This window comes from Struthio camelus, chromosome 11 (genome assembly GCF_040807025.1).
Source record: "Struthio camelus isolate bStrCam1 chromosome 11, bStrCam1.hap1, whole genome shotgun sequence".
In the NCBI taxonomy this organism is placed as follows: Eukaryota; Metazoa; Chordata; class Aves; order Struthioniformes; family Struthionidae; genus Struthio; species Struthio camelus.
The window spans coordinates 12,742,447-12,765,957 of NC_090952.1; the positions used below are offsets into that span (position 1 = coordinate 12,742,447).

The 23,511-nt window shown below is 42.6% G+C and overlaps 1 protein-coding gene across 8 annotated transcripts in view; it reads left to right on the top strand.

Moving 5' to 3' along the window:
* The window catches only part of IL1RAPL2 (interleukin 1 receptor accessory protein like 2), a 407,756-nt gene that overhangs the window by 366,336 nt on the left and 17,909 nt on the right, over positions 1-23,511 (top strand). For all 8 annotated transcript variants that reach the window (XM_068957186.1, XM_009672011.2, XM_009672010.2 and 5 more), the window contains 2 exons: positions 12,309-12,438; positions 18,800-18,945. In XM_068957186.1, coding sequence (XP_068813287.1) covers positions 12,309-12,438; positions 18,800-18,945 — 276 coding nt within the window. The remainder of the gene's footprint in view (positions 1-12,308; positions 12,439-18,799; positions 18,946-23,511) is intronic.

The following is a 23,511-nucleotide window of genomic DNA, read 5'->3' on the forward strand; positions in this document are numbered from 1 at the left end:
TTCATTAGGCCCTAACATGCCTGCGGCAGGCCACTAGGGAGTTACTAGCATGCTGCTTAGGGAGAATTAGGCTTTTTGTTAACGTGTCAGTACAAAACTGAGTATGAAAATACCCAGCTGGCTCCGCTTAGACACAGCATAAAGTGCAAGTTCACATTTGCTTTGTCCTTTCCAAATGAAGGAGGAATATCCATTTTATGGTCTTTATCTTAACATGCTAGTTTTATCATTTGCCTGTTTAAAAATCAATGAACACAAAAGTTGGATTTAGTGTAATTTCTTAAGAGTCTATTGGGGCGTGCAGCTGTTTTCCTTAGCAACCTTGAGCACCTCTCTCCTCTAGCAAACGGGAACTTGCTAAGAGAGAAGACCAGATAGCCATTACTTACACATATGAGTAAGGAAAGTAATTTGGCCACACGGATGGTAACTGATCTTGCCTTGGTTGGTCCCTCTGTGCACTTTTATTTTCTTCATGTGAAGCCAGAAGGCTTTTTCAGAAATAGATGCTGGGTTTCGTCGTCTTTCCTCCTGAAAGAAAAGATCAAGGTGTATCTGCTTGGGGAAGTGAAATGTAAGAAATGCATGCCTGTAGAAAGACTTTGGGAGGGGGATCTGAAGCCACTGTTGGAAAGGTGCAAAGTAAGTCTGCAAGAAGCAGGCAAGGTGTGGGAGAGGGTCCTGCCTTGCCCTGAAGCCAGCAGATCGCCGGCAGGAGACAGGAGCATCTCTTTGTGGCCCAAACTAGCAGTGGGTAGGTACCATGGGCAGTGATCTGAGGAAGTAAGTGTCCATCTGAATGATTTCCCCCTTCCTGCTCTTCTCTTGGAGCAACACACCTGTGTGTTGCCACCCGTTTTGGCCATGCTACAAAACAGTCCCTGGGCTCGCGGCGTAACACGCCCTCCTGTGCCTGCGGAGATGCCACCAGCCTGCTAGTGCGCGTGGCTGACTCGTTCGGAAGGTGCGTAGACATCCCTTTACCTTCTGCTCAACTAACTTTGTTCTGTAAAACGTTTTACCAAGAGATTCATGTAATTGCTGCTACTTTTTGTACATGCTCAAAAGGGTGGACAGAAATGTCTGCATAAGGCTGAAGGTCAGGTCTGGCCTGGAGCAAAAGGAGAGAAGAGCAGGCAAGGAGAGAAGACGGAAGGTGCCTCCAAAACAGAAGGCAAGTAGTAGTTGGCAAACAGTCCTCTAAGGCAGGTATCCGTCTTTCCGCCGGTTGTCAGAGCAGGGTATAAGGCCTTGTCTTCTGCACGGTGCACCTAATGAAAGGAAACGCTAACTGTAAATCAGACGCTGACAAGACAGGCCAGACATCTGCAGCCCATTCCCCTGTGCACTGCTCCCTCGGAGGAGACACGTCCTCGTGGAGCGTTGCCAGAGCAGCTCGCTGGCAGCTCGGCTTAGGTGCGGCCGACAAGCGCTTTGCCTTCAGCTGTCGGTGACGGGGAGGAGCGGTACAAACCTCTCGCCTTTGCCGCTTGCTCGGTACCGTTTCCTGTACGCTGGCAGAATCCCGTGTGGTGACCTGTCTCCTGCCCCTGTGCAAACTTCCCGGGACTTTGTTTTTAGGTTGTTCAGTACTCTCCAAGGTGTTCAGCCCTGTCCAAAACAGGTGCCAGGACACTTTTGTTTTTCGGTGTCCAAGGTGTCATTTTCAGTAAGCGTGGCAGGTTGTGGAGTCCCTGAGAGCATGGTACCAATGTGCTACCCGCTGGCTCGGGGGCTTTATCACTCCTCCCAGTGGCCTGCATGGGATGTCAAACCCTGCCGGCCCTGCCCAGGGCGTTCGGGTAAAAGCCTCTTCTCATTTTGAGTCTCCGAGCAGGCACGTGGCAGCTCCGAGAGCTGGGGTGGTTCCTGGAGCCCCGCGCGCGTGGAGGAGGCGAGCAGGATTTTTGGAGCAGCCTAAGGAACGCCAGTGCCCAAAGCCAGTGGGAGCTCCCCCGGCCCCTGGGATCGCCAGCATCAAGGGAGTGTTTCTCTTGAACAATGTTTTTATATTTATTTAATAAAAGTTTATTTTCTTCAATAATAATAGAGTGCCTGAGAATGCACAGAGGAGCCTAATGCCATTTTCCAAAGGATCCCAGCCTTGAACAGCAGTGACTGTCAGGGCAAGCCAGCTGTCAAGCGGCTTCTGGGAATCCCACCGAGCGTCTCCCTTCATTGCAGCTGAATAACCGCAAAGCTGAAATCCTTGACTGTCAGTTCCACCTGAGCTTGCCGTGACTAAGGACTTTTAAAACTCCAACCCCAAGGCAGTTTTAAAAATGGGATAAAGGATTTTAGGTGATTTAGAGGAGGGAGAGGGTTGGGGGAAGGGTTGGAAGAAAGTTACTCTAAGAGATTTTACCTCGATTGATTTTTTTTCTTCTGTTGTTTTCCAACAGCAACTTAGAACATCTGATAAATTTTTATCAGCAACGTTTCAGCCTTGTGTGTAGTTTAGTTTTGTTTTTCTCTTTTTGTGAGAGTCATGGTCATTAGCCAAGGCTACAGGCAGTGCTTCCAGTGGGTTTTGACTGCGTTCTTTGAATTAGAAATGGGTTAGGCTGTTTGGAAGGACAGCAAATGCGCTAACTTTGTTTTTAGCAACAAACTGTCTAAAGGTTTAGTGGGTTTTGTTTCGTGTTTGAGGTTTTGTTGCTTGCTTTTAGTCAGGGTTATTTTTTTCTGCTGTTTTCTATATATGCCATTTGGTCATTTGAGTCGGAGAGAAGAGCACAAATAGCTCATGGCCATGTGTTTTGTGATGTCTCAGGGCATAAGAAATAAGAGCTGAGCGAAAGAAAGTTAGAGTTAAGATCGTAAACTACTGAGGTCAAAACAAGACCTTGAAATTTTTCTTGTCAAAGTTTTTACTGGACTCTTATTGCCAAAGACTTGCATTAGTAAAAGAATTCTTATATGAGTGAATAGCCAGTTTAATGCATGTTGTATACTGCCATTTCTTTTTCCCACATATCAGTACAGCCGTCAAAATATCATTTTAGTGGCAAGCATATGCTGTTCATAACACACGGTCGTATTTAGGGGAAGAGCACCTCCTTTAGACCATTTCTTTGTAGAAATTTGAAGAATGAAACAATCTAAAAAAAAAAAAAAGGAGAGAAGATACATGTTTTTAAATGCTGTTAAGCTGATTTGAAATGGCTAGAGGCTAGTTAGATTTTATTTCACTCTAATTTGACCTTATTAAGGCAATTATTATTGCTACCTTAAGTAGGTTTCTTTATGTATTAATTTTGTTAAAAATGCTTTCAGTTCATTAATTCCTGGCTGATCTTTAATTATGCAAATGTTTGGAAGGGTCATATCCTGGTTAAAATCTACTGGCTGCTGGAATACATTTTTGAAACAATATAGGATTTTATGGCTTTTTTGCCAGAGAAAGTAATTTGATTTGAATGTATGTGTTGTTTTCACTGGGTCCAATAATGCTCAAACCAGTCTCTAGGTTCCATGAGACTTTTGTCTGAATGGGTATAGTGTGATTTAACTCACAGCTAAGTATGTATTTTGTAGAATAATCAAGTAAAAGAGGAGGAAAAAGAAGCCTAGGTAGCTTAATCAGCACTAACTTTGTAAATCCTGTTGTACCAAAGAAAACATGGAAGCTTTGATCAGCTGATGCTGGGGAATGGCTAGGGGAAAATGAGAGAGAGAGGTGGTAAAATATACCTGAAAGAGTTTTTTTCCCCCCTCAGCTTTGTCTAAATCCAATAGTGAATAAATCTGTGAAGAATTTCACAGTGCTGCATTAGCAAATTGTAGGAAGAGATGCTGAAGAACGTCATGTTGCAAAGAAGCGTTGCAGTCTCTTGATCTGGTGCTGAGAGAGAACTAGGAAAAACGAGTGTTCAGGTGTGCTAGGTGACTTGAGCAAAACCCAAGCATATCTCAACTCCCTCTTCCAAATGCCTCCTGACTTCTTTAGAAAGTTCTGCTGTCTGGGCTGTAGATGAGCCCTAGCAGCATACTCTCGTAACCTGAGCTGCTCCGGGCAGTGCAGACTGGTGAACCAAAAAAATGGGAATTTCATTCAGACTTTTTTTATTCAGACATCAGCCAGCAGACTGGCTGATGTCTGCTCTAGTGGTTCTGTTCCATGGGGCAAGGGGCAGGACAGAAAAGAAGGAAGGGAACATGGGAAGGACTCTCTGGGCATGTCCTGGGGGAGGTTCAGGTCCAGAGACAAGGAGGACAAAAGAGCAGAAGCCAGACTGGAAGCCAAAAGGAAGGAGGCATGAAATCTGTAGGGAAAGCATGAGGGTCAAAAGAAGTGAATGGGAAAATGTTCAGTGGAGCATAGATGTATATTGAAGTGAAAGGCAGTACTGCAGAAAGCAAAATATGGTCGTGGTGGTGGGAGCTCAGCATATAGAGACAAGAGCAGTCAACAAGAAAGGAGAGCCAGTGTGGAATAGAGCCAGCAGAAACAGGGAATGGAAGTAGAAATGACTTAAAGTGAGAAATGGAAAGGAGACAGTACAGCATCGGCACTCACATCTGATGGTGTGGTTAGTGGAGTGCCTCGTTTTTTTGTATTATTCATTTTCATGACTGGGACTACAGTTACATTTCAGGGATTGTAAGCCTGAATAGTATGTGGACGTGCCATATTAGGGTGAGCAAAGTAGCTCTGATGCATGCAAAATAAGCTTCTTCATAAGTGCTGTTCTAGCTGAGCATCCAATTGCAGGATTTCAGTACTGCAGTAGGGCAGTCTTTCTGCCTGCTTTCCAGAGTCTGCAGCTTCCCTTATTTAACACCAAACTTTTTAACATCATTATTCATTGCTCACCACGTTAGCCCAGGATGAATGGATGAGCAGCAATTTTTCAGTCAAACAGATGATACTGAACCACAGGGAACATATCCCAAGAGGTATCATGTAACTCTTGTTCCATAGGAATGGATCGGCAGCTGCAGCATCCTTCAGGATTTGACCCTGGCACAAGATGTGGTGGGAGGTCTCTGAATGAAGAGAAATTACCTGATGCTGGAATAGTAAAATTATGAAGTCCTCTTTTAAACTAGCATGAAAATTTTTGTTCTGAATTAATGACTGCAGGCATCTGTGATTGCCTATCTAAACCTTTGATTAACTGAAACTTTTAAAGGTAACCTGATAAACTTAACAAGAATAGTGACAACCTACCTTATTAAGGAAACATTTGGTACAGGGTGCCGGGGCCAGGGGCTAGGTCTCAGCAGCTCAGCTGCAGGGTTGGGTCTCAGACTGCAAGAGTGGCCTTGAGTGGGCACCATTTGCTACCGCTGCCGTCCTTGCATCCCTGGCAGCAGCTCAGCCCAGAGCTTTGCCAGCACCAGCCCCCTGAGTCCAGCAGCCGCGGAGCTCCTTCGCCCGCAGCCCAGGCAGGTTTGGCTGGGACTGCGCCACATCCGTGTGCTGCTGGGTCTGCCCAGCATTGCTGAGCGCAAGAGAACGCGTAAAAGGATGTTCTTGCCTTGCAAGGGACTTGGAGAAAATTTTCCTTCCCTGCAAACAAAATAGAAGCTACCACACACAGAGATTGTTTTTCGCGAGTCAAGGTCTGTGTTGCCCCTGGCATTTGTTTTGTCAATAAATTGCAGGCGTAAGCTCTGTGTCCCATATCTCCTTATCCAGGATGTCCTTCTGAAGGAACAGGAAATGTGTTCTTTACTTCACAGTTGTATACAATCCGGCCTGCCTTGCCAGAAGAATTTAAATCAGTCTGCTGCTCTTTGGCCAGTTTCTAGCACTTGTAGAGCACATTAGAGCAATAATGTTCTTGTCAGTGACATGATGATTTGCCTTGCAAACCTCAGCCTGGAGAGTCAGGTTCGATCCTGCAGACGGCCTGTCGAATACATTTATTGAGATGTGATAAGTAACCTGCCTTCCTTGTCCTCTGTTTCAGCAAACTAAAGAAACAAAGCCTGTGAAGTGTCTGCATAACATCTGCATGTGTCAAGAGTGGGAAGCTGCTCCTTGGCAAACGCTTCTCTCTATCAGTCTTCAGGGAGAAAGACACAGGCACCATTATCAGATAGGAGCTGGCATATGCATCGATAAGAGAGACTTGCAGTGACGAGATGTTTTTTTTTGCAGTGGCAGTGCACTCGTCTTCTCTGCTACATGTGTACAGCATCCAGCCCTGAAATAGATAAAAACTGGTATTACAGTCAATGGCAATAATATCCAGGTGGGTTTGAAGATATAAATCCAGATGGCAGGGTATGCAGAAATGACTTGATGTTGCTTGTTAGAAAGGGATATATTCCTTTGCGCACTCAGGTGTTCTTTCGTTGGTACCTCTTTGGCACTTTCAGTTAGTTCTGTCTCTGGCTTAGAAGGAGCATCTGGGTCAATGAGTCCATCTACATCTTAGTAAGCAACCATGCAATGGGTGTCCATAACAGGACAGGTCACAGAACATCTATCTTCTAGTCTTCACAACATTGAGGACACCAGCTACAGGCCCCATGTACTTAACTCCCTGATAATTAAGAAAGTAAGACTCCTACTATACTGTAGAAAAGGGTACTTGAAACTCTGCGAGCTTGGGAGAAGTGTGCAGCAGAACACAGTTACTTGCATGTCAGAGGATGGTCCTCACGTGGTCTCTGTGTGTCTGAGCAGGTTATGGAGAGAAATTTCTGGTAGTCCAGTGAGGCACTTGCAGAGCTTTTCTTCTGGTGTGGGAGAAGATAAAGATTTGTGTGTCATGGGGAAGGGAGGCTGAAGAACAGTGGCTGGTCGCATGTACCACATCATTGGAACAAGGCAGCAGCTGTGGACTTCATTAGGAAAAGTGTTTCCCCAGCCAGACAGAACTTGTGCAGAGTAGGTACTGGTGTGGAGGTTGGACCTGGTCCTCCCTGCAGATCTGCTGCCTTGGCACCAGTTCCTCCAGCTCAGGTGCCTCACTGGCCTGTTTTATTGTGAAAAGTCCGATTTCTGACAAAGGGAAAGCACACTTTTTCTGAGCCTCATCGCACAATTTATTTATTGTTTAATCAACCGTATTTTACTTTAAAGCAATTCTCAAGGGGGAGTGTTGGGCACGGGCCTCAGGAAACAGCCTTACTTTTCTCATGAGCAAAGGTGTAGCCTCTGTCTGGTGCAAACCAGATACAAACCACTTTCACACCGTGTCTTAGTCCTTAGGGACCTGAGTAAACAGTTTCAGCAGAGCTGAGCGTAGTGAGTGCCATGTAGTCCCTCTAAACCTGTTCCCCTCTGATGTGGTGAAGCCCCTTTGTGTTTCCTTGCTCTTTATTTCCTGGGGACGTTGTCTCAAGGAGGGGGCTGCTCGGCCAGCAGAGAAGAGCTCTCTCCCTTAAAGACATGGCATATCTTGTCAGAAGAAACTTTATTGGCAGTAGCTGATGGAGTCTTTTGAACTACATGTGTGTGAATTATGTGGTGTATCATTTTAGAGTTCAGTAAAAGGAAGCAAAGCAGGGAACAGTTGTGATTCCAAGGATTCACGTTACCATGACAGAAGCCTAACTCTCTACTTCTGGGGATAATTGCACAGCCCTTCTACTGTTGGTATTTAATTTGGACAGTCGGGATGGGATTGTGAGAATGGAGGTGGGGATGATGTTATTACTGTCTTTTCTTCCTGTAATTATTTCTTTCAGTTTCTTAGAAAATTAACAATTGCTCTGGGCTTTGATGATTAACAGCCTGCACCTTCCACATAGGGAGATGTGAAAGCATTGGTCAGGCTTGTTGTAAGTACTGGTGTATGTGGTACAAGAACGCAAAAGAATTGGAAAAAACTAATATTTCAAGCTATAGAAAGACCAAAGAAGGATCCACAAATAACTTCGATGGCTTCCAGATGAGGTAATTTGCTCCAGGAGTGAGAGCCTGATTTGCTGGAAGAAGAGAGCACCAGCAGAGTGTAGATGTGAGAGAATGTGAATTGTATGTTGCACCCTTGAATGGGTGCAGATAAGCCACAAAATACACCTAGTTGCACAAAAGGAAGGAAGAAGAGAAATTAATATTTTCAAATAAATTTCTGAAAAATCACTTTGACATAGGACAGATCTTATGCTCTGTGAACAGCTTTTGTGTTCTGTGCTGGTCGGTCATCCAGCCTTGACATTTAAGTTTTTAAAGGATTAAACAACTTGTGGGTTTTTTAAGCTTCGTTTGCTCAATGCTTGGAGAGTGCTTCATTGAAGAAAGTCTGTGCTGCAACATTTGTCGTTCTCTTTCAAGGCATGTCAAAGCTGCGGTGAGCACATTCAGAATCATGCCTGGCTAAATTCTTCTGTGAACCCTTTTTCCATCCATAGCCAAGACTCCTACCCCCACCAGGCAGCTATTTTGCTTTGAATAATTGCATTTCTGTGGAATCCTCTTCTTCAGAAAAAATATTCACATGTATGGTAGAGTTCACACACATTTATTGTGGAAAAAGGTCAGATGAAAAATATACGGTAAGATTTAGCCATAAAAGTCACTTCTATCACCAGTGGTTGTGTCTTATCAGCTGCGAGTTTGCAACAAGCCTGTCTGATTGGCAGAGTGTGGAAAAAAGCTAAAGTAAAGACTTCTGTGTGGATCCTGAGGCTTTACGGTAACAAGGTGACCCCAGCAAAGCAGCACAACCAGTGATGTCTGCTAGGAGGCTTTTTACCGTCTTTCCGTGTTTCTTAAAACATGCCATTAGCTGTTGATTCATTGCAAATCTCTCTAGTCATTTTCTCTAGTTTTCAGCAAATTATTTTGTTAATTAAAAATGCAACTGAAATGTCTATCTAATTTAAATAGAAATCATTTATAAACGGGAAACTTTTAGGATACCATACGTTCTTGGAACTTCCATGTTTTTAAGTAAATGGTGCAAGGGGACTTCTTAATAGGAACAGTTAATAGTGGAATGCAGAACAGCAGTAATGGTGTCTAAAAGTCTAGGCTGTACTCAAGATGACTTGTTAGAGTGACAAACTGCCTGCTGATTCCTTTTGCCTGAGACGTGGACTCACTGCGGTATGACATGGCTCGGAGGCAGCCCCCAACCAGGACCTGCAGCAGGCAGGCACTTTCCCTGTTGAGTGCCTATTTCTTCCTCACTTTCACAGGAACGTTCAGGAATGGGGGAATTTGGCTACAGCCTTAGGATCTCTCCGCTTGGGGTGAAATACAATGGGATGTGCCCTGTTTCTCTGCTGGGCAGGAACTGCCTGGAATTCCCTGAAAACCAGGGGAAGCAGGTTGCAGCCAGCTGTCTTAACGTGGCTGGAGAAGGAAACCTCCCATCTTTTTCCTTATGGAGGCCTATCTGTGGAGGTAAAGAGTTTCTCTGAGACAGAGCCAATATTGCCTTTTCAGACGTTGTCCTGCTAGCCGCTCTTGTGACCACAGAGGAATTGTGAGAGTTACAAAACTTGATGCTGCTTCAGGCATGTGCAGGAGAGTGGGATGTCCTCATTAGGCCTGTAGCACAGATTTTTGCCTGAGCTTGGGGAATAGAAGGGCAGCGTGTGAGAGTTTGCATTATATGGGATCTTGAGGTCTCGCCAAGCCATTCTTTCTTCCCAAGGACAGATCAACTGAACCAAAAACATGCATTGTTCTGCTACTGAGATAAAAATACATTGTTCCATGTGATACGGTTGCTTAGATCTTTCTGTGATCAGTGATGGGTTAGCAGATGAGATGGACCATGGGTTTGTTCAGGTGTGGCCAGTCCCAGGCTCCAAGCTGAAGCACTAATGAAAGATAGCCATTGACCAAATTAGTTTATTCTGTAGGTTTTCCCTAGAGGCAAAGCTGGGAAATAGAACTGCATGGGCAAGTCTGGAGCATTCAGGCTGTTGTAATAAAGGGTACTGATGTTCCCTCCCCATACCATACATTAGGTTTGTTTATTCCAGAAGCTGTATACCAACAGCTATTTTGTAGCTTTTCCTATTTGTATAGAAATGTTTTTATTTCTTCAGACCAAACATACCACCTCAGGATATTTACTCTGCATGTATAGAAATGTTAGATTCACTTTGGAATATTTTTGTTTCTTCAGGGTTCCTTTTAAGTAAAAATACGCTGGTTTGAGGAAAAAAAAAAACCACCCTGCAAAATACTATGCCTGTAACACTTAGTGCCCAGCATGGTTTGCCAAGTAAAGGGCATATACTGTCATTGCTGATAGGCCATATCTAGCCTTTTTCTTTTTCACATTGCATATAATTGTCTTTTTCCATTAAAATCAAACATGGGCTGAGCAGCCACATGCTAGGAATCACTAAGTGGTATTTAAATAGACACATATCATGACTCTGAGGCAGGCAGCAGAAAAGACCTCGCAGCTGGCATTCAGCGTGTTGGAAAATGTGAGATGGATATAGCCAGAGGCTCAAGTTCTCACCTTCACCCGTGGAAGGCACGCAGCACCTCGCAGGGCTGACTTCTTCAGCGTGAACATGAGATAAGCAGAATAAAACGGACCTCCCTGATAGTGTCCTGTAGTTCAGTTTAAATGTTTGCCTGGAAATGCTGTTAGACTCTTCATCAGTTGACAAAGTTTGAAATGTTATGACTGTGGTCAATGTAGTGGGATGCACAAAGAACTGTGATTATCCTTTGGGTGTATTGGACATTTGAGTGGGTCGTATATAATCTGTAAGCATCAGCACGTGTTCAAAGGCCAGCTGTGGTACCAGAGCTCATAGTGAATATGGAAATAATGAAAGATTTTTGTAAAACATTTTCAGGATAAACATTCTGATTTCCTTTCCATTTTTCTCTTTTGCTATTTTTTTTTGAGAAACATAGTTTAACTCAACTGCAGTCTTTAAACTTTCTTTTCTTGCTCTATCCTAATGTTTCAGAAGGACTTGTAATTTTTTGACTCTTGACTTGGAGACAATTTGAAGGTGGCTGATTTTCAGTGCCTGGGAATGCTATGCTTCCTGAATAATCAGGCTCTTTTGACATGCCTTAAATTGGGCACTGAAATTACGGACAGGCAAGTACGAACACAGCTTTGTGGGGATTTAGGCAAAGATATTTTAACATACAGCTCAGATATGCCCTGAGTATGCACACAGTCAGTTGTCACTACGGAGCACACAAGAGGTAACCGATTAAAGTGCAGGAAGTCTTTTAGCTCATGCTCAGCCAACTAGTGCACTCAAAATGACTAGCCCTTCGTGAAAAGTGTAGGCCTGTTCTATTTCAATGTCGAGAGTCTCCTGCTAGCACTATGAATGACTAGCATACTAAAACATTTCTTCCAAATATAGTGAGGTCCATTATTTGGACTCTCTGCATTTGATCCAGGTCCTACCAGATTTGTAGGAGGCTTCATTGCCATTAGATAAGGCCTGCTGTCCCACATAAGCTTGTAACCTCACGGGCGCTTTGTGACCTGGACCACCTGGGCCAGGTAAAGTGGGCAGAGAGAAGTGCAGGCAACAGCTGTATTTGCGTACTCAGGGAAAGGGCATGGTTCTCCTAAATTTCCTGGCTTCGTTTGGGTTTTTTTTTTTTCTTTCTTCCTGCTGCAGGACCATCTGTCCTGGCAGCCAAAGCATTGCAGAGTGTTTGACTAGCTAGTACAGCTAAAGCCATAGCCAAACACAGAACTATCTAACCACTGAATCTTGGAGAGGAATCTGATTTAGTTTCCAAGCTTTATTTTCTTTCTTTTGGAAGTATTTTTGAAGAGCTGAAAGGGAGAGTTCTTTACCCTATTGCTTGAGCAATGCTTTGAAGTTTGGTCCTTTGCCAGAAATCTCCTGAAAGCAGCAGAAGTGTTACTGGGTGCTCACTGGCATCTCTTATTACTTGGAGGACTTTAAAAGCTCTCTGAACAGTTTACCAAGACTTAATTAACGTGTGATTTCTATCTAAGTGAGGAAGAAATTAATACTATGTCTTTTTTACAGGTGGATAGGCAGCCATAAGTAAGTTCAGTGAAGTACCTGCCTGTTGAGCACGCTCTCCAGTCCTGGTGGTACTCCCAGGAGTCTGACAAAGAAGCCTCTTTCTTTCTAGCAACGAATCTGTCGTCACCCTTCGTTGCCACCGTTTCCATACCCTCTCATTGTTCGCATGGTATCTTGCCAGGAATAATAAAATGATGGATAACCTCAGGGTTTCATTCCACAGCTGTTTCCTGTGGATTCAGATCCACATCATCCTTTTTCCTATGGTTTATAGTTATTCCCCCTTTTTTCAGTTTTAAATGGAGAGTTTAACCTAAGGCATTGAGGTTTGTCACCATCGTTTTCTCATTAGCAGCCGTGCCGATGGGTCTAACCCCTGCTCTGATTGTCGTCCTCAGGCAACCCGCTGACCGTGGCCTGCAAAGCGTTCTTCGGATTCAGTGGAGAATCAGGCCCCATGATCTACTGGATGAAAGGGGAAAAATTCATTGAAGAATTAGAAGGTCACATTAGAGAAGGCGAAGTCAGGTACTTTTTGGAGTATTTACTGTTAAGAATATGGTATGTCCCAAAAGCCTGGGGATTTTTGTTTGTTTGTTTATTTTTTTAAATAGAATTGTAATTTGAGCTGACTAACAAATGATGAATGACTTGGAAGCAGGGCAGTGCGAGTTCCTCCCTCTCCTTTCTAGTGGATAAATTCTGGAGACAGTTGCTATCCGTGCGCCTGAGAATCCATCACTAAATCCCCATGCTGGCAGCTCCTGCATCTCCGACTGTCCTGGGAGGTGGTTTGAGCCTTGCGTGGAAATGCTGCTGTCCACTGCAGCTGCCCCTCGTGGCAGTCTTTGGCAAGATGACATTAATTTCAGCATCAGTGTTAATCTTAAAGATGAATAGTCTCCTATCAAACTGTCCCTACTTCTTCTCCTCTACTAAATGTATTTGCTGTCTGTGATATGGCTCGCGATGTGGCTTAACTAGAACTTTCTAAAGACTATAGCATTCGTTCCTCCACCCTTGTATTTAAGGGAGAGAAGGAAGTCACTGTGTGCGGGTGTCTGATACGCAGCATGCTCTTGGCTTGTTTCAAATGCTGATTTTCCTGTGCTCTACCAGTTGTAACAAAAAGAATCACTTGTATCCCCACGCCTGTTCATGGAATTTGTACTTCCCTGATAAATAATTACTTGATCAGTAGCTCTTTGGGCAAGGACTAAGCTAGGATTATACAATGGACGAGGTGGTCCCAGCTTCCATACACAGGTGATGAATATAGATCATAAAGAAGGCCAAAGTCTTTACATGTTCCATTGCTCAATTTTGGCCTAGTTTCAGAGTTTTTTCTTTCTTCTAAAATTAATTTGTAGAGGAGGAAGAGAGAAAGATTCCTTTACTGTATTATGTGATCAACAATTTGAAGTTCAGTCCATAGTAATAACCACTAGTAAGAACCACTAGTTATTAAAATAAACTAAAATACTGACCTAACTTTGCTGCTTAATTGCATAGACAGACTTTGTCATCTATTGTCAGAAGGTTTTAAGTGTACAATCGCTTTCTGGGCTTCTGACCACAAAAGACAATTATTGGAAACTTCTGCCATTGCAAGTAATGAACATTTAACTACATCATGCCTTCCCTGGTATAGGAACAGTGTGATTTTGATCATGTCCTTCCTTCACATCAGAAGGACAATTTGAGCTTTGCCTTTAAAGAGCCCTCCAAGGCTAGCACAGGTCCGAACCCGTCCTTTATGTGTGTTTCTGTGAGTGAAACTTGAGTTTGAAAACGTTATTCCTTGACTAGTTTGCCCCATCTCATTGCATATTGTTGATTCAAACTAATTGTGTTACAACTCCCCTTCTTCTCTCCATTAAAATGCTCCCCTTCCTCTCTCCGTTAAAATGCTCTGACTCAATTTACAGACCCCTCGCAATTCAGTGAGTCTTGTCTTCAGTAAAGCTGCTTATCACGTATCCAGTGTCCTGCATCGCAGCCAGCATTAAAAGCATAGCATTTACCAAAACCTACTGCATCATTAGTAGCACTACCACAGGCCATCCCTGTTTTGATTTAGAAGTAGCTATGGCAACTGCAGTAGGAACTTTTTGCAAATGACTTTTTCACGGTGACAGCTCTCGCTTATGCATCCCATTATGGGTATTCTGACTTAGTAATACTAAGCAGCACTAGCCGCTCTATCAGCACCCCAAGCTGGACCACATCTGCCACCCAGTTGTATTTATTGGTGTATTTCAAAAAATGTCATGGATGTTGCAAGTTTGATGACCCACAGTGAACTTCCCCATTAGACACTTTTCCCATCCCTCTGCTTCTATATGGTATTATCAACACACTTGTGTTAATGCTGAGAAACTTTACGTAATTGGGATTGTTACAACCAGACCAAAACACTCCGTGTGTTGTTCCTTTGACAAACGTTTAATATGTTAACTCTACATCTCCTGTTGTAAATTAGTCTGTGAATTTGGAGGTAGAACTGTGAATTTCTGGTGCTGTCCTTGCCCTGGACTGTATCCATCCATTGTGTCACTGGGTTTTCTGTACTTGGTGAGAGAGCAGGTTAGCACATAAATGCACGGAGGGGGTCTAAAACGCCCACCGCTGTCTCTGGTATGCTTATTTACAAGTCAATTAGTCTAGGCACTTTTTATGAAAGCACTGAAATAAGGATGCATGTGACTTTAGCGTTGCTGTTAAACTCAAAGCCATGGAACTGTTTGTTTTGGTAAATACTCTTCACCATATATAATATGTGTAGCCCTGGGTTTATGATTATTTATTAGGCGTTCTTAGAGAGCCTCATAGTAAAAAGTAACTAATCAGCTTTGCGGGGCACAGGTGATGGACCCCTCTCTTACCGGCCTCATTGTCTGCCCTTGCATTAAGCTCCCCAAATGTTATAAATTCATAGGGGGAAAAGGAGAAAGAGAATTTGCTTGACAGGTGGGTTTTCCACAGCGATAATAAAAATGTCATGTAAATTGAATAAGGCTATTAAACGAGGAATTAGTCTTTAAGCCTGCCTGCAGAGTTGTCGGTTGCACCTGATTATCAGAGGAGCCTAGAGCAAATTTCAACCCCATCTCTCTGCCACGGCAGAGATATAAATCAGGGATAAAGCTTACTCTCCCAACCGCCTATGAGTTACTTCTCTTCTGTTTTCCGGCGACACTGCAGAACACTTTGCAGATACCTCATAATGCTCAGCTTGAAGAGTATGTTCATTTGTTTCCCCCCCCCCCCCCCTCCATAATTTAAGTGGAAATATTTAACTCATTCTAGAGGCGTGAGAAGAAGTGAATGGAGACATTTTAAACTGCAGCCTTATCTCCTCTCACTGATTAATTCAGCACTTTGCCTTTTCACCCACAGAAGTTAATTAGTGGGTGCGAAACACTCAGACAAGAAGTGGCTGCTGTATTGTGCTAGGAGAGGATGCTGAAGGAGGAAGGCAGAATTACCAGCACTGCTTATGTGATGTCTTAGGTACTTTGCAGGGAAGTAAGGAAATGACAGCCCTCTCCTGAAAAGCTTGTAATATTTAAGTAGACAATTTATGGGCAGAGAATGAGGACCAGGATGCAGGGAAGTGATTGAGAGGGAGGACCGCGGTGCGGCGTTGTTAGTTGAGCTACTGTTCTTTGGAGAGTACTTACACGCATGCAAATAAGCTCTTTTATCTACAGTCTATTGTTAACAATTTTCTGAAGTAAGGACTAAAGTTCGCATCCCTGTTAACAGTCCAGATCCTCAACTATCTAAGGAATAAAAGTTTGTCTTTTTGGTAAGTCTCAACTCACATGCAGATTAATAAAGGTTTGGAATTAATGCCTTGACCCTGCAAAGAGACCCGGGTGAAGCCTTCTTATAGCCTTGAGATCTGTGATCACATCAAACATGAGAACTTCAGGAAAACGTCGTTTCAAAGGAGAGGGGTATTTGTAACTTCAGGTTCAACTTAATGCATAAACACAGTGGGGAAAGTATGACAGGTAACGTTTGAAAAATCTGAAGCGTTGTTTGGACATTTTTGAAAGGAAACATTTTTAGTCTGAAATGAGGCTTTATTTTTTAATTCAGTTTTTCTTAAGTGATAAATAACCACTAGACAAAATAAAATGTTTTGTGTTAGATCAAATAAAATGCTGCAGCTTGAGCAAAAAGAAATTTTTTTTTTCATTTCACCCACCTCTTATCCCTCTAGCCTGATTATTAGGAGTTGATCAGCACCATTGATTTACGTAGGCGATCAAACCAGAAAAAAGCCATTATTTTCCCAACTTGTGGGAGTGGGCATGGGTTAATAATGTTACTGGCAAAATTCCCACCAACCCTGGCAGGGACAGAACTTCATCTGCTTTCATGGAGTGAACACTGTTGCAACTTTAAAGTCAAACTTGTTGACCCTGTTTGCTTTTTCTGTCTTGAAAATATTGTGCTTGGTGTTCTCTGGACCAACTACAAAATGCAGTTTTACACGTATTATATAATTTTAGGTGACTCTGTTCATTGATGGCACTAATTGATCATGAGCTATATAGTGCTGGTAAAAAAGAAAAGAAAAGAAAGCAGAAATAAAAGTTTAACTCCACTCCTAGTTTAACTAGGAGCTTCCCACACTTTGCTACAAACATAATGTTTAAGCATCTGTTAGTATTTGCATGATAGAGCCCATTCTAAGGAGCTGTCTCCCTAGAGATTGCAATTAACAGGAAAATAAGTGAGAAAAATTCTGTCTAAGTTCATATTCCTTTTTATGAAAGCTGCTTCTTTAGATGATCAAATATTATATAAATGTAGGTTAAGGGTTGGTTATTTTATTTTAAATAGATTCTCAATAATAGTTTATTTTATGTTAATTGTAATCTGTCTTCATAATTGTTACCATGTGTAAAATATGCTGATTGTAATAAACACAAGACAATCTGAACGTTCACAACGTGCTCCTGATTAATGTCCTAGGTATCTTCTCTTCTAATGGTTTTATTTGTTCTCTGCAGCATGATTTGTAGGCTAAAATTTGTGGAGCATATTGTGTACCAACAGAGAAGAAAGACTTTCCAAAGTTCAAAATATTTCACTGTATACATAGAATATTAATAGGTAAATGAGAATTGATTTATCAGACACTCAACTACTTAGACTGATTGAACACAGCGGTAGATTTGAGTCTGCAAACAGATCGGGGTCTCTTGGGCCGTTTCTATTCTGGCCAAAAGTGATACAAATTCAGCATTTCTTGCATTATTTTCAGCACTTGGAGTCAGGGCCAGAATAAGAAAATGCAGAAGTAGACAATGAATGAGGGTAAATTTGCAAAAAAAGATGCAGTTCAACCTTTTACAAAACAAGACATATACCTATTCTTAAACAAATGCTTTTGCACTTTTTTGCAAGTTTTACAGCTATAGTGTAAGAGGATAAATTGTTGTGGACGCTCTGGTTTGTCTTCTGAGTTTTTGTCAGATCACATGAGCCTTTAAAAGCCATGTGCTATATGAAATCTTACTGTAAATACATGGTTTATAACAGGCTTGGATTTTTGATTGTCAAGTGCAGTGCACACACCCTTCCATTCTGATTTGTACTCAAATGCAGAGATGCGCGTTTGCTGTGTGACCTGATTTACTGTCCGCAGGAAAACGTGTGTTCTTTAAACACCCAGAACGACTTTGATTTCTAATAGAGAAGTTTGGGGTTTGCTGTTGTGAACGAAAAATTTTAAGCTGTGCAGGAGAAACAGTGTCCGTGCAGCGCAAAGAGCGCTCTGATTCATGGCCCATCTTCCCTTGTGTCCGACTGCCATTAATGCCTCAGCCCCTGGAGAAACCATTCCTTTTTTTGGTGTACTTCAATCTTGTTTATAGTACCGCTGCCTCTTAGTGCACTACGCTATCTTTTCTCGGTAAAACCCTGCTAGACTCACAGCAGTAACCTACATGCAATCGTGCGTTCACAGTCTTTGGCCTATGAGTGCATCACGCAGTTTGTGTTTATCCCCTTACACATTATGCAACAGTACACTAACAGGATCAAATGGATCTGGCAGATTATAGTTGACGTTACATTTCCTTGTTCAAAGAACCAGTAACTTTCTTGAGCAACTGATAAGAAGCCTTTTGAGGGAATAGGGTATTTTATTTTTAGTCTTAAGTCATCATCAGAAAACACTTGCATTTACTTTGCATTCATTTTAATGTTCGCATTGGAATAATAGCATGAAAAGAGTGTACCTCTGGCCTGAAATTCTGCTAGAGCTTTGTATTCCTTTAGTGGGGATTTTGCATTTCCCTTCTGTGCTCTCAAAGGAGCAAAGAGCCCTTGTTCTTGACACTGTCCCCTTTCCTTTTAAAGTCAAGATCTAGCAAAAAAAAAAAAAAAAAGGAGAGTTCCACAGAGTAGCATAGCTTCTCTGCTGCTTCTCCAGCCTGCACTAAAATGTAGAGCAAGACACAGCCTTTAAAATAACTGCCTTATAATTTGCTCAGCTGTGGATTAGTAGTGTGTATTTACTTCTCTGCAAAGTGCATGCTTATTGCTACTTTAAAAAGAAGCATTGTTTTTAGCATGTTAATTCCGGTGGAGCTGAGGTGAACATGCTGCGTGCAGCTGTTGGGCTCACTGCCCCTCTTCCTACACTTGGTTCAGCTCCTTGCTCCAGTCATAGAAAGAATAGAGGTTTTTGGATAGCACAAAAGATGCCTCTGTTAAATTTCTTCCAGGTACCTTTGGTTTCCTCCCTTCTCTGGGAGCGTGAGAGGCCTGGGACACTTTATATCTTGAGCTGACCAGTCATAGTTCTTTAAGACATCTTCCACCCCTTATTAATTCAATTAAGAGAAGGCTGTATCCTTCCTTTCAGACTCCTCAGAGAACATCTTGGAGAAAAGGAAGTTGAATTGACATTGATCTTTGATGCTGTGGAGGAGGCAGATCTGGCTAACTATACGTGCCACGTGGAAAACAGGAATGGACGGAAGCATGCCAGTGTTCTTCTGCGCAAGAAAGGTAATTACTAATTATCTGTGCTCTCACCACCCTCAGAAACCACACAGCACAGCCAACACTGAGCCGGCAGTGGGGGTCCTGCCGACCTCTCTGGCCCAGGCTGGAATTCTGTGCGCCGAGTGGAGCTAACATGCATTTGGGTTATGGCTTCAGTTTACCATTTGTAAAGAAATTTAATACACTGACCTTTACTCAATAGTGAATAAGCTTTGCAGGTGATATGCTTGCCTGGAATAAGGTCACCAATAAAGTCAGTGGAAGTATTTCAGTCTAAGCACCCTACAAATTTGACCCGGAGTTGACGGACTGCACCACAGGTAATGGTGTGATGGAGAGAGTTAAAATGTGCATTTCTTAGAATATGTAGCTCAGCAGTGAGTTCAGATGTTCTCATATTTCTCTGCTTCCTAGCTTTCCTGTTGAAATTGAAAACGTGAAGCAGCAGCCATGCATTTTGATTTCTAACTGCAACAGGAATGAAAACATTACAATGGGAGCTACAAATCAGTGGAGAATTGTGTTACCTTCCTTGATACTCTACCTAGAAGTAGGAACACTGGTACTGACAAATTATCTGTAGCAAAAAACAAGCTGTTTTGGTTTTGAATGTTCCAAATTAAAAGGCGCTGCTATGCTCTGCTGTTTGTGGAAGTCATTATCCTAAGCAGTGTAACAATATCTCATTACCGTTCTTATGTTAGTTCAGCAGCTTCTCCTCTTTGTAAGTAGGGTGACATTTAAATTTGATTGTGATCTCTTAAAAATGCAGGGTATTAGCAGGTACAAAAGCTGTAAAACAGTATCTATTTGGAAAGCGAGGAAAGATTACACATTCGAAATACAAAAGTGATGGGAAACCACAAAGCCATCTGCATAGGAGATTGACTGAAGAGTTAATAAATTGTCCAAGTCTCTGCTGTTATTCTTGGCTGTAAATTAGTTTGTCAAAAGAGAAAAAGAAATGTTTCCACTGGGCACACACAAGCTGTGAACCCAGTGGTGTTCCCATCCTCCATGTGCTTACAGACCGCTGAGGCGAGGGATGTGCTTAGCTGCAGATTGTGCTTTGCAGCGTTGGTGTCAGCTAAAAAAGCTGGCGCCCTCGAGCCACCATGCTCCCAGTGAAATCCTGCAGAAGGGTCACTCTTTGGGGATGGTTTCAATATGCTGTAACAGGGAAGGAATCGACAACTGTCAGCGTCCTGCCTTTTTTAGAGGCAAATTACTGGAGCAGCTCAGAAGCCTGGTGCTGCTACTACAGCTTCACATGTGCAACCGCTTGGTTTGGGTCCCCAGGCAAGGTCAGGGAGTCAGTGGGGGGTTTAGGATGTAGTTCATAGGGAAAGATTGTGCCAACTTTATATTCATTTTCATTTTCATTTGGAAGAGGTGTCATAAAAACAAATATTTTCAAAATGGTTCACTAGCTCGGGGTTAGTGAGTAGAAAGTGGGGGGAAAAGAATGAGCCAAGAAAAGATCTCTGAGCCAGAGAGGAGTTGCAGTGCTACCCATTAAGGTTAGGACTGTATGCTCGGAAGAGCTTAGCTTTCTTTTTGGCTGCAGCAGTGTCAAGGCCTACATCTCCTCTCTGTGCAGTGGGAGATGTGTTGGTGCAGCACACAGCCCTGCCCTAGCTAGCCGGCCTCTGACCAAGTCAGCTGCAGCAGGAGGGAAGCTGTGCAGAAGGCCTGGTGGGACCATGATAGGGACTCAGCAGCTCCTCTCTCAGTGCTGCTTCCTGCCAAGTATGCTTTTCTTGCTGTTAGTACCTGAGCATGCTGTAGATCGACCTCTGAGCCTAAGATAAACATGACCATGGCACCAACTAAGAGCCAGCTGAAAGAACAGGAAGACCAGCCAAACCATATCTAGATGGGATTGAGACCAGTGCCCCAGTTCTGGAAAGCATCCCTACTGAGGAAATTCAGCTAAAAGCATGCAGGATGCTAAATGCTGTTTTCATAGCTATAATTTGTGCCGTTAGATAACCTGTATAAAAACAGAGTGGAGGGATAGGGGTTATTGGGACAAAGAAGGGCTACAAGGGGGAGGAGATCCTTGGGTCAATGTCCCTCTTTGTTCCTGTTCTTGCATGTGACCTGCAGGTTTTATGTATGAATGTAAACTATTCAGTCCTACCAAAATCTGTTGGATCGAGTCCTACTTGCACGATTTCCTATACATGGGAAAGCTTTATATCCTTCTAGAAAGGAGGCATAGCATGGATTAGACTATGCGCTAAGTAGTGAGGATAAAACATAGCGCAGAAGGTGCAAACCACTCTGAGAAACAAGGGCGCGCAGTTGTGATGTGGAACACACGTGAATGAGTATTTAACATCTAAAGTACCAGATGTCACAGCTTTAATTAAGGAATCTGGTCATCATGATGAAGGATTAACCTCTTTAGTGCAAAAAGCGTTGTACCTTTCCATCCATCGAATGCAATAAATATACGACTGATACTAAGTATATCTTTGTTGAGACTGTTAAACGTTCTGCTGTGTTGCATGTATTAGAATAACAAGCCAGGTTTATTTATAACAAGCAAATGCAAACATTCAGCTGTGCTGAAATTATGGAAGAAGCACTGCTGAGCACAGAATTTGGAGATGGAAAGCATCACTTCTCAGCTACTATTTCATTTCTTTCAGAATTGTGGCTGTAGAAGGCCCCTCAGGCACTCTCAGTAGTTACTGAGACTGACTGATTGATAGACTATCTATTGAATAGATATTCAATCTGATCTCTTCAAGTGCTGCTTAAAATATTCCCGGTACCTCTACTGTGTCCTTTGATTGCTTGTCCCTGTGTCCTATTTGTTACAGTATTCATTAAGTTCTTAGGAATTCTTGACCAAAGTTTTCCTTTCTGCAACTTGATATAAATACTTCTTATGCTCGCTTTCTCCTGCTTGTATTTGATTGTAGAGTACTCATACACCAGGAAATACTAGTATATTTACTGATCTGTGATAGGATTTAGGATAGGACTGGTAGAACCAGTATCCTTTGTTAACCATTATCCTTTTGCACATGTCAAAGAAGGGATCATGGATTCTTCTTGTGAGGTATTGCAGTTTTGCAGGAGTTGGGAGACTTAGGCAAGGTGAAGAGAAAGCACAGATCGCCCCATCGGAGAAATCCCTCTCCCTTCCGAGCGCTGCCTGCTAAGGGTTAGATTTTCCACATTTGGCAGGAGGTGCTTGTCTGTAGGTTACTTCTGCCCTTGCTTCAAAGGTGTGATTGCAGCTCGCCATGTGTACCCAAACTAGCATGGCTTATGAGTCCAGCTAAACTAGGAAGGCTGGGATAAAAGACGGGAATAAAAAACAAAACCAAATTACAGCTGCAGAAGTAAGAGTTTCTAGAGTTAGTTCCTGTTTTCATAACAAGTGGTTATTTTTAAGCAAAATGAGGCAAAAGAAACTGCTCAAGTATTTAGGGTAAAATATGTTGAAGTCTTTGCTGGATTAGCGGTCCAGTCCTGACAAATGCTTTCCAAGACTCCAAGAATGCTGTCTGTAAATCATTAGTGTATGGACAGCCCCAGAACGTGTATCATCATCCAGTTTTTGTTTGTTTGTTTGCATTTTGCCTAAAAAAGACCCGAATCCAGCTTCAAACACCTGGTCCAACCCATGCAAAGACAGAAATGGGCTTCTTCCTGAGACCTGAATGCCACTGTCTGCTTTCCATCACATTCTTCTTTACTGACTTACTTCAGGAACACGTAGCATGGACTTTGCTTTTCCTTTTCTCCCTCCTAGCGTGTTTGATACTTGGATTACATGGAGTGACAGCACACACTCACTTATCCCTGAAGTTGTGGAAATTGTTCCGAATTCCCTTCAAATGAATTTGAAAACAGTCCAGTGTTTTTCTGACTGTAGTAGAGTCTCTAAGTCCGCTATAAAATAGCTGTCTTGGAACATGAATAACTTGTCAAGAACTGCAGAAAAAAATCAATCAGTGCTTTTAGTGGAAAGAAGCAGTGAATTTAGACAAAAGTAAATATTACAATGTCGTTGGCTCAGCACTTAATTTCAGGAAGGCTGCCTTGGTTCAAGACATAAAGGAAGCGTTTTTCAGATATTGATATTGTAACAAACAATGAGGAACCTTCTGAGATATATTTCACTCTTGCTTATTAGGTATTTATGGGACTTTTAATATTTCAGATAGCATAATCCTGTGTATAATGTGTTGTGACTGAATCCTTTTACATTATTTTAGATTGGAAGCTATCGAAATATGATTACTTACTTTCAGTCACTATTATGGCAAAAGTCCAGATTCAGCTCCTTTCTTGGGTTTTACTCGACTGCCTTTCCTATTGACTTCAGTGAGAACTACTTCAGGAGAAAGGCATTAATCAGAGGCAGTATCCAAGAGCTGGAGAGGCAAGAAAACTGAGCGTTTTCTCCATTGCCTCCACTGTAGAACAGAAATAAGGAGCTCAAAAGCCTACAGTTCCTGTCTTCTTAAGTCTGGAGGTGAGGGGAGTTATGGGGCCGAAGGATGAGTATTAGAAAGACGATGGAAATCTATACAACATAATAATAAT